A 17394-nucleotide genomic window follows, 5' to 3' on the forward strand; every position below is an offset into this window, starting at 1 on the left:
ATAACCGGCAAATTATTAACTTGAGGAGCGCAGATTTGCTCCTATTGATAGATGAAGCCAGGCTTTAATACGAGGGTCGAGTTTGGTCTGCGCGCGTCCATGTGATTGATTAATCAGATTAATCAATGAGATGGGATTAGATGATCGCTTCAAATTGATCAAGGGAGGAGCGGCATTCTGAGATGGTCGAATGTTCCGCCTTGAAGAGAAAGCAAAATTAAAAAAAATTAAAAAAAATAGCAAACGTGTATTTACCGAGAGGTCCTCATGTTCCACACCTTTCTCTAGAGTCTAGAGTAACAGTCTGCGCTTTGTTGGTCGGAGGAAATGAGCTGGGGGGTGGGGGGGGTCAAATTACATCATCTCAAGGGTCCTAAGACTAAGAAGTTTGGTCAGTTTCTAAATTTTGTCAGTTTCAGCTCAGGTTCACTCTGAATAATTTTACCCAACAGACAACCATTTCCATCTACAGTAAGTTAAATGTCACACTGGGATGAGAGACCTGCTGGGTGTGTGTGTGGGGGGGGGGTGACCTTCAAGGGCATATTATCAGAGCAATTAGCCTTCATCAGCAGCCACACAGTACTAAGCTATATTATTACATCATGTCATATGTTTACACCAAATCCCTCATCTTCACATTGGTGACGTTTAACTAGTTTATCTAAAACAACTAGCTGTTAATTCTAATTTGAATTATTGATTAAATCCAAACTTTTCCTCACAATCAAACCTGAATCACATCCTTCAGAGCTCCTCCAGATTCTTTATTCCAACACTATTTACTTCAGGATCCTTAAGGTTCCGAGGAAATGACAAGAAGTTTGTGCACATTTACAAGGAAACTAGATTGTTTCAAATTGTTTTCAGTATCCCTGAGGGAAAAAATGTTCTTTGAATATTACTTGTCTTCTACATTCATTAAGCAAAATAATGGTGTGGGACAGAACAGAAAGTTTGTGAAACCTGGAGTGTGAACTGTCAGTGAGGACGTGGTGAGGTGCCAATTCACCTCCTGAGTACTGACGAGGTGCCCCTGAGCAAGACATCGTCCGTTCACAAGATACTCTTTAGGCTGCAAAGGAGCTGGCCGGGTTTCTGTACGTATGAACAGTTTTTTGACCGCTATTTGATGTTAACTGAGAGTTAGCTTAATGGAAATGAAACAGAATAATCAAGCATAAAGTGTTGTGTTGGACTTTTGATTACCAGGAGGCGCATCAGTGCGTCATTTACCTAAGTTCGGTGGAATTCGTCAGTAGTTTAAAGCTTGGCTCAGCCTCAGACAGATACTTTACTAATCCCAGAAGAAATTGGGTAAAAATGTAAAACCATGAAGGGGGATGATCCCTCATAAAGTACATTTCCCAACTAATCAATTACATTTAAAATCAAATATAATTTAGGCTTTAAATGTAAAATAAAATTGTCTTTTAATGGTAGTGGTGTAAAAAAAAGAAGTATGATTTCATTGTAAAATTTCTTTTAAAAATACAGGAAGTTGTCAGTCTAAGTACAAGTATACAGTGTTCATATTGCATATAAATACTGTAGATGCATTTTCCATCACTGAAGTCAGACTGCAGCACACAACCTCACTGAAATTAGGAAGGTGACTTTGAGCGGCCAGTGGATGTCAGTGTTTGTCTGTGGATGTCATTTATCGTTCTATTTGGATATGAATGCAGAGCAATGGCGACAACATGAAGTTCACTTCAGCAGTGATGTCAGTTTTGTCTTCAGCAAATATTTCCAGCTCATAATCTCACTGATCAGAAAATAAGGTTAGGAACTGCTGCTGTCATTCTTCCGTGACATCTCTCACACATCCTCTTCTAGAAGATAGAGAACAATGAAGTATGTCACGACCTGTGGCACACAGTAGGAAGACTGCCGACTTTGAACGACAGGGATGAACAAGTTATACCTACTTTTTCTGCTGACATTTAAACATGCTTCACAGCTAGAAAAATATTACAGTGCACGATTAAACACAAAGTGCACAATACTTTCATCCAATTAATAATTCACTTTAAAAATGCCTGATAAGTTCTGCAACCCTAAAACCTCACATAATATAAGAAAAATTTGTAGTAATAAAATACTAAATGAGGTACAACAGTGCATATCAAAAATATTTGAAAACCTTTTCAAAACTTGATGAAAGAGTGAAAACAGCTATTTAATTTACACTTAGAAGGCTAGAAACAAAGGCTATAAATGAGTGTATAAGTTAATGACAACTACAGTATAAGTTAATGACAACTATCTCCAAACTGCCTGATAGGAGACTGACTGCTGAATCTTTACGTTCTGTTTCCATCCACACAAGAGGGAAAATTTAAAGTGTAAAAATGAACAAATGAACAGTGTAATTACAACAGTTGATGTAATTACACTGTGTGGCTCTTAGAAGGGAAACCCCGTATGTTTTATTGTATAATGTTTTGAATGTTTAGGGATATCCAGAATTCATTATGTAAAAGCTCTTTACAAAAGACAATAAATTTCAAGCAGTGTGCCTGATAGTTTGGCCTGTCTTGTCTTATCAAATGTGCACAAAGAGAGGAACAAAAGGAGGATTTTTAGGTGACAGTTTCTCTCAAATGTGTCATATTAACCAATTATTTTCAGTGGACGGTTGATTACGAGCACAGGAGGCAGTTTGCTGTTGTTTTCATGGGGAGCGGATGTAACACCAGGCGTTTGTCCAAAGGTCAACTCACACAGTTGCAATCAGTTCCTGATAACACAGTGAACAGGTACAGTTATCAAAGCTGAGGATCTAAAATGCAAACTTGTGTTGTCTTGAAAGACAGTATGAATTAGGTTATTCTAAGAAAAAAACTAATTATATTTTGACCTCTAATCTCATGGTCTCTCTGTTCCACCTCAGTCTAATCAAAGGGTGGCAGTAAAGGACCTGAAAACAATCTAAGACTGACACGAACAGCAAGAAGAACCATGCTGGGCACAAAAACTAAACTCTGGTTCATTTTTTTAACATGCAGGACGGTGTAGTACGCCATCAGCAAGTTTGGGTTTGATTCCTTACAGAGCGACTAAAAATGGTATAAAGTAACAATTGAGAGGCAGGATATGACGTTTTATTTTGTGTAGTAACAAATCTGTCTCTCAACACTGTACAGAGGAATGAAAAGTTGATGTTAAAACTGTATTTGACAATGTTATGTTTTTCTAATGTTTTGACCATGTTTGTCTGAAATTCTACATTCTATAGTCATTTGTGCACAAATATGTGTGGGTGTGTGTTTATGTAAGAGAGAGAGAGAGAGAGAGAGAGAGTGAATCAGGGGGGAGGAGAGCGCCTCAAAGGATGTCCTCTCTACCTCCCTCTCCATTCGTGATCTCAGTGGAAACACTGAAAACAGCCCTGTTAAGTAAAGCACACTGTAAATAAATTCCATCTAGCTGCTCCAGTTTTAGGAACCTTGTTGGTACACCTGTGCTGTCCCCTGATGATATCATTGAAAGAGGCTCTGTGTACAAAGAAAAGATGAAAACACAAAGCATATTTTACATAGTATCAGAACACGGTTTTTTTTTTTGGTCAGGATTGCAAATTTATCTGGGGTGGCAACAAATTTTACCATTCAATTTGCAGGTGCCGAATACTGAAGATGGTTGTTGTCAGTAAAAAAAACAAAACCACTAGAGTAATTCAGTGTCACTCCCCAAAATGTAATGTAGCTGCAACTGCTTTGGTAGACAATAATCAAGAGCTTCATTACTGCATGTTGACATAAATTGGCTATACTGTATTATCATACATTAATCTTTATCTTTGATTATGATTAATGTGTGTAGTCAAACTCATTTAACTTTAACCCACCCATATATAAAGTGCACACTGACAAAAGTTAACAAAGAACCACATTTATTCAGATAAATATTTACAACTTTTCTTGAACACATGAACATTAGGAGAACACATGAAACCAAAGTAATCTTATGACCCAGGATAATATAGAAATAGAAATCACAAATATGGCACTGAGTGGTAATAAAAAGTGTTATCAGCAACAATCATATCAAGCTAAGGGTGGGAAAAAATATCTGGCTTTGTATTTATGAAGACGTTTAGATGAGATCATCAAGGCTGTAAGAATCAACTGCAAAAGAAAAAGCTCTGAGGAACCTTCTACACTGCATAACTTAACATGTCTGATCGGTTCTATTAAAGGTTACAACTGAAATTATATACTACTAAGGTACAGTTTTCAGGTTTAATTTGACATAATGCTGGTGAAAGAGTCTGTGTGCTCTTATTTCAAGTACTGTATATATGCAAACATAAATATCTTCTTTTACTTCTCTTAAGTAGCAGTGAATAATCCTAATTTTCCAGTGAAAACACAGACATCAAAACAGAACAAATCCCCACAATCAACAAAGCCATTGTGCCAATTAGGCAGTTCCCAACAAAGAAGCACATTGGCAATAATTAGAAGCAAAATGAATGAAATGAAATGAATGAACACTAATATACAGTCAGATAAGGTAATATGCAAAGAACGGCACAACACTTACAATGTGCAGAAACACATTTTCAGTCAAGCTGATTTTGATCAAATTACCTGACGTCATGGAGCAACATAAAATTACAAATGCGGTATGTAAGGTTTAAGGAGAAGTGCTCCCTCAAATTACAAATGCAGTATGTAAGGTTTAAGGAGAAGTGCTCCCTCTAGTGGCTGCTGCTCGCCCTACGAACAGTTTTCAGAAACTGCAGCGAGCTTCTTGTCTCTCACGAAGAATAAAGTGCTTAAGACTGAGCTTTGACTTCGACATTTAAATGCCACATTTTCTGGTTTATTCCAGTATATTTGACTCTGCAAGAATTCCCTAAACTCACTACAGCATCCATCATATCTCTCACAATACGACATTTCTTTGTTCATCTCAGCTCCATAAATCGTTGCTCACAAAATGCATGTATTTGTTCAACGTGAGCATGACGCCACAGACGGAAATAAATCTTAAATTGGCTTCTGTAGCTTTAAATAGATTACATTAAACAAAGTGCTGACCAGCCAATTCACTCTAAACTGGTGACTATTTTACACATATTTCAAAATACTTAACATAAATGAAAGAGATTCAGAAGAGCCAAAGTCCTACCAACAGAGAACAGGCATGCAGTGCATTTCCAGAATCACTTTTATCTTTGTCCACAACCTTATTCAGTTTTAAAAGCTGCAGCTGTGAGACATTAATAACCAATGGCCTCGTCTGAGTGAAGCACTACCTCTGATAAAACATCAAATCTACTAATCTTTGTCCCGGTTATGAGTTACGGTTCTTTCAGCTCCTCAGTTACAGGCTTACAAACGAGTACAGTATTTTCCGCACTATAAGGCGCACCTAAAAGCCTATAATTTTCTCATAATCCCGTAGTGCGCTTTATAATCCGATGCGCCTTGTATATGGATTAATATTAATGTTAGAATTGGTTAAAAACAAGATCGCAGAAAAAAAGCCGGCAGTCTGGTCGACAGTCATGACGCACCAGGAGGCACCCTCAGAAGGCACTACGCCCCCTAACAACGGTAGTCAAGGGGCGTCGCCGAAGTGCCAACTCTCACTGACCTGATAGCAGAGCAGCCTGAGCCTGGGGGTAGCAGTGGTACCTGGCTACGGTTCCGTAGCAAAACAGGGAATTTTCAACAACTCCATTAATAAAGTTTGACTGACTGACTGATCTCAGTATTTCCCAACTATTTGGCGTCGGAAATAACCCACTTAAAACTCAATTGGACTGGACTACCGATCGATTGAAACAATATTTAATTAATAAATGAAGATGAACGTCGGAGATTAAATATCTGCTTCGAACTTCAGATCAGGAAATAATCCGCTCTGCTCGAACTGGGTGGTCCACTCCTAATGATTCTAACCAGTTTTTAATGTCAGGTTTTTTAATATGCGAGTTGACTTCTTTGGCAAAGTGATCAAGTGATCAGGTTTCCTTGAGGCTCAGAATGGCCTCACTGAAATAACAATAGGGGTCGTTCACAGCTGACTAAAGATAATCACAGTCGCGAATGCTCTTGCTAGTGGACGGATAGCGCAACTACAGCCGCTGGTTTTTTAAATCTATTTTAATTTTTTTTATTATATGCGCCTTATAATCCAGTGTGCCTTATATATGAAATTATAAAATGAACGATTCATTAAAGGTGAGCCTTATAATCCAGTGCGCCTTATAGTGCAGAAAATACTGTGATCTGAAATGGGACTACCATCAAGCTGCTTATACTACAAAGAATTTGCATTGCATTTGAGAGCGACGGGACATTTAAAAGGTCTTGCTTCATTCAAAACCAGAGCTACTAATAACTCCTGAAATACTTCTAATTGAATTATTTACACACAGATGACACTCTGGCTTCAGAACACTTCCAACTGATTAATGTGCATTTCCTTCCACTGCTGGTGTCCAAACTGCAGAGTCCTATAAAAAACAAACAGTGCAAACACAAACCGCAAAAAAGAATCAATAGAACAAATCAATACAAAGATAAATATTAATATACTGTAATGGTGGAGATGAAATATAATAGTGCTAACCAGGTACATCCTTCTTGCATTTGGAGGTTCTGTGGCGGTCTTAGGTAAACAAACTGCACAAAGACAAGAAGGAAGTTCAGGAACAGGTTTAACAAAGTCAAGACACAAAATACACAGTTACATAACCAAAATGTGGCTTGGCTTGTGATGCTGTGTTTAGATAGAGTGGGAACTTCTCCAACAATGTCATTAACTTGCACCAAAACGTTCTGAAAACTATAAGTGTGGGTGGAGTGTTTACCCTTTATTCTCACGGGCTAAATGTCACAGGCCACATGTTGATTTTCACAATTAAAAACTTCCATGTACAACATTTTTTATCAAGGTCACTGTCCACGTCATGCACTTTTGCGTGCTAACGTTTGTTAATCAGTAGGTGACAGAAAACGTATTTGAGAATGTTAATAGTTTGTCGTTTGGTAGTAAATCAAATCACTGGGTGTTTCCCTCAATATCAACCTCATGCTTTCCAGTCAGAATCATCAGGTTGGGGTTAATCCTACTAAGCACCAAGTTTTGACCTAATCCAATCAGTAGCTGTTGAGGTCTCTGACAGGATGATGATGATGATGATGATAATGACGCTAGATGAATTTGTACAATCCACTCTGTGCAGGAAATGAATGTTTGTATCAGATTTTTGTCCAATTTATTTCACTCTGCAATAAGGTTTAAAAACAACAGCTTCGTTCAGTGTTTTTATTCCTCCTAACTATTTTTAAACCATTGCGCCCAGCCCAGGTAAAACTGTTCATGAATGGACAGACAGTTAAGTTACCACCTACCAGCTCTCCCTCACGGCTTCAATGTCGCTCACGAGATTCTGTGCTAGACAGATGCCAAAGATCTAAAACAAAAAAAACACATTTTTGGAGAAATGAATGTGGGGGTCAATGAGAAATGGTCACACGATTAACTAACTAGTCCACATCCAGCCTCACCTGTAGTAATGCTATCCCAATAAAGATGCCGGCCACCACTGTCAGGTTATCTTGAAGCCACTTCTCAAACTGAGGAACACACCCTTTGATATGGATGAAGGTCCGCTGCTCAGAGTCCTGACAAAACAGGAAAAGAAAAAGGCCCCGTCCACACATAGCCAGACAAAGTTTTGTGTTGCAGTTACGCCTTTCATCCAAATGACAACGCATATATCTGGGACAAAAAAAACACAACTTTTCAAAAAACGCCGGCCAAAGTTTTTCTATCTAAAGGGGTGTCTCCCTGCGATGAAAATTGCTATGACGTCAGTGTATGTGAGCCGTTTCTACATGCACACACAGAATGGACGAAGTTAAAACCGGCTATTTTCTGACGTATAACAGCTCTACGTCGAAGACGCGTTGATAAACATGCTTGACGGTTGCATATTTGTTCATCTGTTTCTTCCTTTATGAGTCATAAAGTTTGTAAATTTATTTAGTCATTCATTCATTCACGTTCTACGCCGACGACGCCGACGCCAGTTCTGGGTCGGACCGGGACGCGCTGTCCTCTCTCCTGTCCTTCTCGGAGTTGTTCTGCTTATAAACGTGTTGATCAACGCACTCATGTGGTTACGCGTGGACAGACATTTTTTCGAAGACGCTGTTGGGTGGACAAAATTTTTTTTTCTATGTGGGGTGAAAAAAGTTGCATTTTCGAAAAAATCTGGCTATGTGTGGACATGGCCCAAGTAAAACCGTCATTATATTTGACTGACTATCCCTTTAAAAGTTTTTAATCTTGAGTTAGCATGTTAGGGTTTACAGCACTTTACTATATATTTCACTATTTTCAATGGTAACACACGACTCTCCTTTTCACATGGAGATTCCTTCAGAATAAAGTTCCTGTGATCTAATGTTGTCTGGCTTCTTCGCACACCCTCAGCTCACTGTTTTTCTGCTCTGACTCTTGTTAAAACTGATTCTCTCTGGCACTTTCCTTACATTGTAAGTCAAGAAAACAAACGCAGTCTTTCCCTCACATTATCCCACTAAGAACTAAGGTCATAGTTAATGATGGGGGAGGGGTTCCGATTCCTAGTGCATTGCTGCAGCGTGAGTAATACCGCACGGCACAAAGTGCTGATGGGGAGCCAGCTGCTGTATTTTGAAGAAATAGGACTTGGGAGGCTTACTGAAAGAGGAATATTGTGCCTAGGGTGGAGTACTGGATGACATCACACAGACCAAGAAAAAAAAAAAACCCTGCCTGGTAGAAAATAACGAAGAGCAACTCCAACTCTTCACGCTGTTCTGTAGAACATGATTAAATTTTCAGATAAGGATCTTTATAATTTAGTGACTCACCGTTTTTGCTCGGATGTCGTAACCACACTGAGTGTTTATTACATCCTCCTGTGAAGAAAACACAGTTCATGTGTTAACATTTTTCCAGAATTAGGGCAAAGCTGCTTGTATTCCACCTGGACTTCATTTTTATCTTGTCACTGCTATAATTAACAGAAAGCATTGTTATGGATGCTCCATAAAACCGCTGTCCACTATATTATTGCAGTGTGGAACTTTGGATAATATGCAGGACTACTAATCTGATTGTTCATACTGGTAGTCACAAATTTGCCAATCAAATCTTTGGTCTTTGACGGGTCCAGGAGAAGCAGAAGTGAGACAGGGGTAAGAAGAGAGGCCAGGACTCATTCAGTTCCTATCTCAGGAGGCCTGAGCTATGCTAACTGATGATCCTCTTCGATAAATAATTGTATTACAGGACGAGACATGACAGGAACAGTTGGTCAGCTTATTAACAAAGTTTATAGATATGCAATGCAAATGCTAAAATTTGAATTTCTTTAGATTCTGTTGGTAACTTTATCTCATTTCTTGCACACTGCCCATCTAAACGCTGTGTCATTTTAATATTCAGCAAGAAAAAAATTAGAAGCCAAGAAAGCTTGAATAATGAATGCTTCAAATGAAAAATGTTTTGGCTTTTATTTTGTTTAACATTTACAAGACAGAATGTTCGATGTCAAAAATGCAGCTTTCAGAACATCATGTTTTATTCAACTCCCATTTACCCCCATGCCAATTGTTGATAAACGTTCTGGTCAAAGAGGATGACCTTGGTGGAATAGAAAGTTCTTGAGTCAGCAAATTAAAAAAACACTGCCGTGGCTTTACAAGACTGGGAGTCAGAATGTTTTTTCTGCCAAAAAAGTGCCGTGGTCAGGAGAATGCTTCCTCGTTTTACTCTCAGACTCTGCTATGCTGGCCGAGTCGGACTAAATACTGAACAGTGATGCCTGGATGTCCTGTTGGAAGCTAGCCATGATGGCCTACAGCTCCAGCCAGCCTTCTGGAGGACTGAGATAACCAATCTGACACAGGGAGGACATTCACAATTTCCCCTTCAACATGCTGAATTATGCAACTTGTACCCAGTGGTGTGTGTGTGTGTTTGTGTGTGTGTGTGTGTGTGTGTGTGTGTGTGTGTGTGTGTGTGTGTGTGTGTGTGTGTGTGTGTGTGTGTGTGTGTGTGTGTGTGTGTGTGTGTGTGTGTGTGTGTGTGTGTGCGCGTGCGTGTGTGTGAGTGTCAACATGAGTAAGTACAAACTGCATGTGAGTTAGAAAACTGAATGAATGCAGTGAGTTTTTGGGAAGACTTACGGCTGGATCTTTGGTGCAGCACGAAAAGGGCACTCCACATTTCTCACGGCTCGGGTTGGAATCAGTGCAGTTGAAGTAGATGTTCAAATCCCAGTCATCAGCTCCAAAAGCGCCACAACACTCCCACTGAGATGTTAAACAGAAGCAAAGTGCTCACACGCAGGTCAACCATGTCCCACAGTAATGAACAATCATGATTATTTCAATTTAAAAATCCACAATGTTGGGGGGATCAGTTCTGTGAGATTAAGAAGCACAGTGCTCACATATTCCTGAGTGAAATCTATCAAGTTCTGCAGATCGATGTCGTCTCTGTAGGCCCGAATGTTATTGTTAATGAAAAAGTTGAGCTGGTCCTTGATCCAGTCTTTGAAGACAAAGGCCAGGACTCCTGCCGTTAGCTCCAGGAAGAAGATGATGCCCAGGAAGACGGAGAACTGGAATATATAAACATGAATAGTTCTGTGGATCTGCAGAAAAATGTGATGGGACAACAGAAGATTGAAAAATATTTTCTTCTTCAAAATATATTTCACGCAGGAACGTACAAACTTGAGCAGGAAAGAGTTTTCACGCAGTGCTCCAATGCACCCAGCAAATCCAAGGATGAACATCACACCACCCACCACCAAAAAGAGCCAGACTGGGTCAAAACCCCCCAGGTCTGTGATGGATGAGATGTTGGAGAGGACACCCTGGTAAGACAAAGTGTATTAGTTTAAGTCCACTTTTTCCACAAGGTTCACAAATGTAAGTTGAGCATAAGACGTACATTATGTTTCCATGTCCTTGGTACACATTATGGTTAGGATACAACTAACAATGAGACAATTCATTGATTGCACTTAATAGTCTAACATTTTGGGAAATGCTTATTCCTTAATGCTCATTCACATTTTCTGTAGAGGGAGTTAAATGAGATAAATTCCACATGTCTGCTGTTGAATATGAGGCTGGAATTATCATCTAACTTAGCTTAGCAACAACTAAAATGCAGCCCAGCATGGTCAAGACGTTAAATAGAAAAATACATAGTTCTACTAGGAGATCAGTCATCAGCATGTTTTTTTTGTTTCATCCACAAAAGTAATGACATGCAACAGAAAACAGAGTTTTGTGGGTAGTATTGGGGCTGATTTATTTGTTGGCAGGAGGACTTATTTGAGCCTCTACTGTTCCTGGCCACAAAAGAACCTCACAAATGATCCCCGGTAAAAACAGAAAACTGCTGTTTTTATAGCTTTACTTGTGTGTGGATTAACAAAATGAGCTATGACATGTTATTTAATAAGGTTTGGGTGCCGTGGACGGAGCCAGAAAAACTGTTTTCCCATTTCCTATGTTTGCACTGGTCTGAAATATCTGTCTGCTAGTTCTGGCTTTGTACACATGAGAGAGGCTTCGGTCATCATATTGAACTGTTTGTACAAAGAATATTCCCACAAAAACCCCTACAAAAGAGTGCGAAGGTATTTGTTCGGATCGTCTTACGATTTAACAAGCAAAATCTAGTTGATAATCACACGATTCATGTATGAAGAATGAAAATATTCGTCGTATTCTTTAACACTTGGTGTACCAGGATTCTGCAACTACTAGAGCTCCCATAGGCAGTCATTTTGACTGCTTGGACATTATTTGTATATAATTTGGCTTATCATTAAAATATCCAAGAATAAATTGGTGGAATAGATAAAAACACATCAGGACACTAAATTAAAATTATGATGATTGAATTTTTTATTCATTTAATTGACACAACATAGCTTCACTGCAATTACACATCCAAATTCGAACTGTAAAATAAAAACAAATGTATCTCTTTGAAAAAAACAAAACAAATGTATCCTGGTTCAAAATAGGTTTGTGTCGTCATTAGACCTTAACAATGAAAACTAGGCAGTCTCTGAGCCTTTAGTGCCTTGAAAAGTTCAAGAGAAGTAAAGAAATGATCAGTGGTGATATTTCCCCCCTCAACACAGCTTACCTGTGTTGGCTGAGTGTTTGTGAGCCATAAGCAAACCATCTTGGCATCGTTACATCAGTGTCTCCAGCTGGCTGGCAGCCGTCACAGTATTATTCAATGTTCATAATACTTAATAATTTTCATTGTTAAGGTCTAATGATGACAAAAACCTATTTTGAACCAGGATACATTTGTTTTTATTCAACAGAGATGCATTTGCTTTTATTTCACAGTTAAGTTTGTATGGCTTATTGCAGAGAAGCTATGTTGTGTCAATTAAATAAATAAAACACTCAATCATTATAGTTACTATCTAGTGTCCTGATGTGTTTTTACTTGTTCCACCAATTTATTCTTAAATATTTTTAATAATCCAAATTTTATAAGAATTATGTCCGAGCAGTCAAAATGACTGCCTTTGGTAGTTCGAGGTAGTACAATAGTACTCTTTTGTGTTTTGAAATATTAATGATCAAACAATGTTAGAATAAAATATACACACATTTAGGAAAATCCGGGTCCTGTTGGTACATATGTACCAATATATTTAAAACCAAATTATGACATTTCAAATTTTGAAAGTCAAAATGACTGCCTTTGGAGTTGTAGTGTTCAAGCTGTCTGAGTCTGAGGGTGGACAGTAAATGAATCTGTGAAATTCATCACATCCTTTTGTCGGTCTATTGTTCAGTGGGACGTCCCACTGGACAGCAGGACATTCCTTTCCGATTCAGCATAAAAAGCCACAGCTGGTATTTCATGAAGACAGTTGGTTGTGAATGACAGAGGATGAATGTAGATGAGCTTCTCAGTTCATGGGTTATTTGAGGGCTTCCATTAAAAGAAAAAAAGACTCACAGTATATTTATTCAGCTTTTTTTTTTTTTTGCAACGCAGACAGTGAGCAGCAAACTCACCTTCTCGCTCCATGCCCACAATCCAATGCCGAGAAAAGCCACTCCGAGGAACTGGAAGACAAAGGGGAGAGAGGAAAGATGGAAAGCTCAGTCTGCTGTGACCGCTGCATGTAGTCATCACACAGACGCACACACACACAAACCACAAGGAGATTTTCCTGGCAGTGTTCCCTTACTAAATAGTTCTCATTGCTGCAGTATCAGCAGAAGACTCCCACATTACAGAGCATCTGCAGCAGTTCAAAACTAAATCTGATTATATTAGAAAAAAATAATAAGGTATTGAGAGAATATTTTAGCTGGAAGATATATATTCCCATTTTCCATGACCTTTTACATTACATGGACTTAGAGATGTGTGAATTAAGACTACAACCTGATGAAGCTCCTGTTGCGAAAACTACATTGAACTTTTGCTTTGCATCGCTTTGGTTAACTGTACAAAGGAAATGTGTCAGTGCGACACTAATGCGCTGTTTTATCGATCTGAAACTGGAGGATGTTGGAACGAGATGACGCTCAGTTCATTAATAACTGACAAAATGCTGTTTGATGATGACGACCATAAAAAGCTGCAAAAAAGCTATTTAATTAGCTTGTACATAGATTTGGAATTAATAATATTTGCCCAACCAGAATACGTTTTCTAGCAAGAATAGAGATCTTCTATACTGTTACAATATAAGAACACTTTAAAAAAATGTTGGCAGCTCGGTCAGGAAATATAAGAGGTCTTTCAGGTCAGATTCTATACTACCAACAGAGGCACACATGCAGTAGTGAACTCTCTCATGTCTCACAATCATCTGACTTCTAACCCTTAGAAAACCTCTGGTCGGTCGAAGCACATGAATATTAGGAATATTACAGAAGTGGATTCCTCATGAGGAATGGGCTAATCTTCTCCAGGAGCGCTGCTGTATGGATTATTATTATTATTATTATTATTATTATTATGCTTACAGTGTATCACACACTGTACAGCAGGCAGCAAATTCATAACCTCGTTTTATGATTTGGAAAGCCAATGCCACATCAATGTGTTTTTCTTTTGTTTGTTTGTTTGTTTGTTTTTTGATTGTAACACACTGACAATGGGCATGTTCCGTCAATACCGCCAATATTCAGTGACGCTTATTTTGCTGCCGGCTGTATTTGAAAAGACTACAGAGTAAAATAAGCCTTAAATAACCTCTCATGAGAATAAACCCTCTTTCTCACACCGATGCTGTGTCTGCATTTAAACAGAAAGTGTGCCGATGACGGCAAGTGCACAAGAGAAGCGATCCTGTTGCAGGGAAGGACTCATCCGTATATCCTATTACAAACACTGACAAAAAAAACAACAACAAACACACACGAATACAAAAACAAAAAAACACGACTTTCTAGGAATCCGACGTGAATCCTGTTGTTGGAGGACAACAACAGGAGCGCATCGATGCGTCGGGCTGACGGGTTTGCAGCGGACGTCAATACGGGGGACTTACCCAGAATATGATGTTGAAACCGAAAATGAAGTACTTGATGCAGCAGCTCACTTCGTGAGCCTTGAAATGCTTTCCTGACATCATCTGGACGGATTCTGTGTTCAGACGGAATCACATCCACGGTGCTGTCCGACAGCCCTGCTCGGGTAAACACCTTTTCTCTGATGTTCCGGAGCTCGACGAGCAGTCAGTCAGTTGAAGCGTCTGCTGATCGCGACCATCCCTTAGTTTATCTTGACAAAAGGCGCAAATTGCTACTGAGCGGTTTTTTTATATGCTACAACCAGAATGCGCATCAATTTATGAACTATTTGAATCTCCAGAGATGTAAAGGGAAAATACATCCACGGGAATCAACCAGACAGAAACCGACGGATCCCTATTTTTGAGTCAGAATGTAGACATGGCTGTTATTTGACTGACATGTGTGCTGTCCATTGAGGGGCTTCAACGCTCAGAGAAGGCGGGACTTCCTCCAGCAGAGGGTTGCCCCTGCCCTCATATGACCATGATATACAGAAAGGCCTCCATGGCATATTTCATTATGTAGAGTACCCATCATTTATTAATCATCCCTATTTCATTTGGAAAATAATCCAATAAACAATATATACCATGGTTATTATAATTGGATTTGGTTTCAATTAAAATGAATGATCACACATTTTATATATAGGTCAGCATGGGCTTGAATGGATTTAATTTAATTTAATTTTATACTGTTTATATATATGTGTATATTTTTTTTAAAATTTTTTATACTGTTTTATACTGTTTATATTTTAATTTTATACTGTTTATATTTTAGTTATAGTTTAATATATACACGTCCTGTTAGTGCTGCATGTGTCTGTTAGTGTAGTGTATGTCTTGTGGTATATCCTGTGATGTCAGTGTTTCTTTTTCTCCTGGTGTTTATCCAGTATTATTTGTTATGTAATGCCTGAGCAGTGGATATATACCATTTCCTCCAGGATTAATAAAGTATCTATCCATCTATCTATTACCATAGCTATCACTGTTGTTGTACAACTCCGACAAACCATCAGTTTCTGTTCGCAATGACCTAATTTTTCTTTAATTTCTCAATTTCAATTCTGACTTCTCATTACGAAGTCTGCCATTTAAAACTTTTACAGTATTACAAACACCTTTAATTTGAAATAAAGTATTCCTTTATTAGTCCTTCATAGGGGAAATTATTCTTCCACTCTTGTTAGTAATCATTAAACACACGTATGATAAATGTGACCGAACACACACACACACACACACACACACACACACACACACACACACACACACACACACACACACACACACACACACACACACACACACACACACTCCAGTCCCCAGTCCAACACTTGTTGGACTGAGCTATGGCTACTACTGTTCAATGACTAGAAGATCTAAAGTAATGATTTGTGAAGGATGCCATCATAATGAAAAAAAACAACCATAAAACATTAATGTGTTATTGCACTTTTTGTCTGTTTTTGTGTCTATTCCTTTTTATAATCTCAAAATGTGTGTATTTGTGCGAAAGGCCAATTTAACAGTCCTCACTATAACTTGTTTTATCCTTTATGTGGAGGTGAGCAGCAATGTTAAATATTCTTCAATACAATAAGCAGAATAAAACTCAGAATACACTCTATTTGAAGATTCAGTGATTGAATATCTAATGATTTCATTAATTACATTACAGTTTTTTTCAGTCGCTAACAAGTGTTTGTCCAAACAGCAGTCACATTTTCAAAACTCTAAACACAATTAGCACAGCATCAGCCTTTTGTGGCCATACCATCCACACATTTCATTTTGTTTTCACTCAATATGCAGTCAGTGAACATATTACCACAATGCTTTCATTTTCTTAACAGACAAGCTATACCTCCCAACAAAATTATGGATTTTTTAAAAATTATTTACGAATGTTAACACACAACATCCCACAATAGCAACAACAATATTCCAAACCTTAGATACAGTATAAAAACCTCTGCTTCTGCAATGATATCAGTTCAAAAACAATATATCGCAGCTGATAAACAAACAATTGAATTTTTTAAAAAAAATTATATTTTTTTTATTTTATATACTCAATCCTGAAAGGGAAATTAGTGGCACACTCTAGTGTTAGTAATTCATACGTGCATATATTAGTGTGTACAGGCCCTGAACACACACTAACACACACAGGGGTCCTGTACGCATGCAGGGGGGGGGGGGGGGGTAGAGTGGCGGGCAGCTCCTTTATAGTGCGCCCAAATGAGCAACTTGTAAGGGGGACGGTGCCTTGCTCCGAAGGTGAGCTGACACCTCCCACTGTCAGCTCACACTCTGGGTATTTTTGGGTGGGAGCAGGAATCGAACTGCCAATCTTGGAACATTTGACGACCCGCTCTAGTCACTGCCCCCCCATTGACACACAGCTGATCATTACCAAAGGTGGATCCGGCATACCAAGTGGTTCTATCTATTCTATCTAGATTAAAGTGTCTGTCTGTCTGTCTGTCTGTCCGTCCGTCCGTCCGTCCGTCCGTCCGTCCGTCCGTCCGTCCGTCCGTCCGTCCGCCCGCCCGCCCCATGTACATCGCCTTGGATGATATCACAGATCGTAGAGATTAGAGACAGTGATTCTGTGTCTTTTTACGTAGGTTTTTTTGACGTAAGTACTTAAAATCTTCCACCTTCTTGATCACTTCTCCCTGTAACCTCACTCTTCCACTTGGGTCCCTCTCATTCACACACATGTATTCTGTCTTACTGCGGCTAACCTTCATTCCTCTCCTTTCCAGGACAAACCTCCA

The 17394-nt window shown here is 38.8% G+C and overlaps 1 protein-coding gene across 1 annotated transcript; it reads right to left on the reverse strand.

The window, feature by feature from the left end:
* Positions 1-3881: 3881 nt before the first annotated feature.
* Positions 3882-15035, reverse strand: LOC137600496 (tetraspanin-5). Its single transcript, XM_068322160.1, has 10 exons — positions 14579-15035; positions 13089-13139; positions 10754-10900; positions 10472-10642; positions 10206-10331; positions 8886-8933; positions 7533-7649; positions 7377-7438; positions 6592-6644; positions 3882-6475 (listed from the first exon to the last, which is right to left on the reverse strand). Exons 1-9 carry the CDS (start codon positions 14660-14662, stop codon positions 6632-6634), a joined length of 819 nt encoding a protein of 272 aa, XP_068178261.1. The 5' UTR covers positions 14663-15035; the 3' UTR covers positions 3882-6475; positions 6592-6631.
* Between the last annotated feature and the right edge of the window lie 2359 nt (positions 15036-17394).

The sequence above is a fragment of the Antennarius striatus genome, chromosome 8 (genome assembly GCF_040054535.1).
Source record: "Antennarius striatus isolate MH-2024 chromosome 8, ASM4005453v1, whole genome shotgun sequence".
In the NCBI taxonomy this organism is placed as follows: Eukaryota; Metazoa; Chordata; class Actinopteri; order Lophiiformes; family Antennariidae; genus Antennarius; species Antennarius striatus.

What these genes read in the sequence shown, in the direction of transcription:
- LOC137600496 (XM_068322160.1), bottom strand. Translation starts at nt 14,662, where the DNA reads ATGATGTCAGGAAAGCATTTCAAGGCTCACGAAGTGAGCTGCTGCATC. An exon ending in TGTGGGCATGGAGCGAGAAG is followed by an intron (nt 10,901 to 13,088) that starts GTGAGTTTGCTG and finishes TTGTCTTACCAG; the next exon opens with GGTGTCCTCTCCAACATCTC. An exon ending in ACTCTTTCCTGCTCAAGTTT is followed by an intron (nt 10,643 to 10,753) that starts GTACGTTCCTGC and finishes TATATATTCCAG; the next exon opens with TTCTCCGTCTTCCTGGGCAT.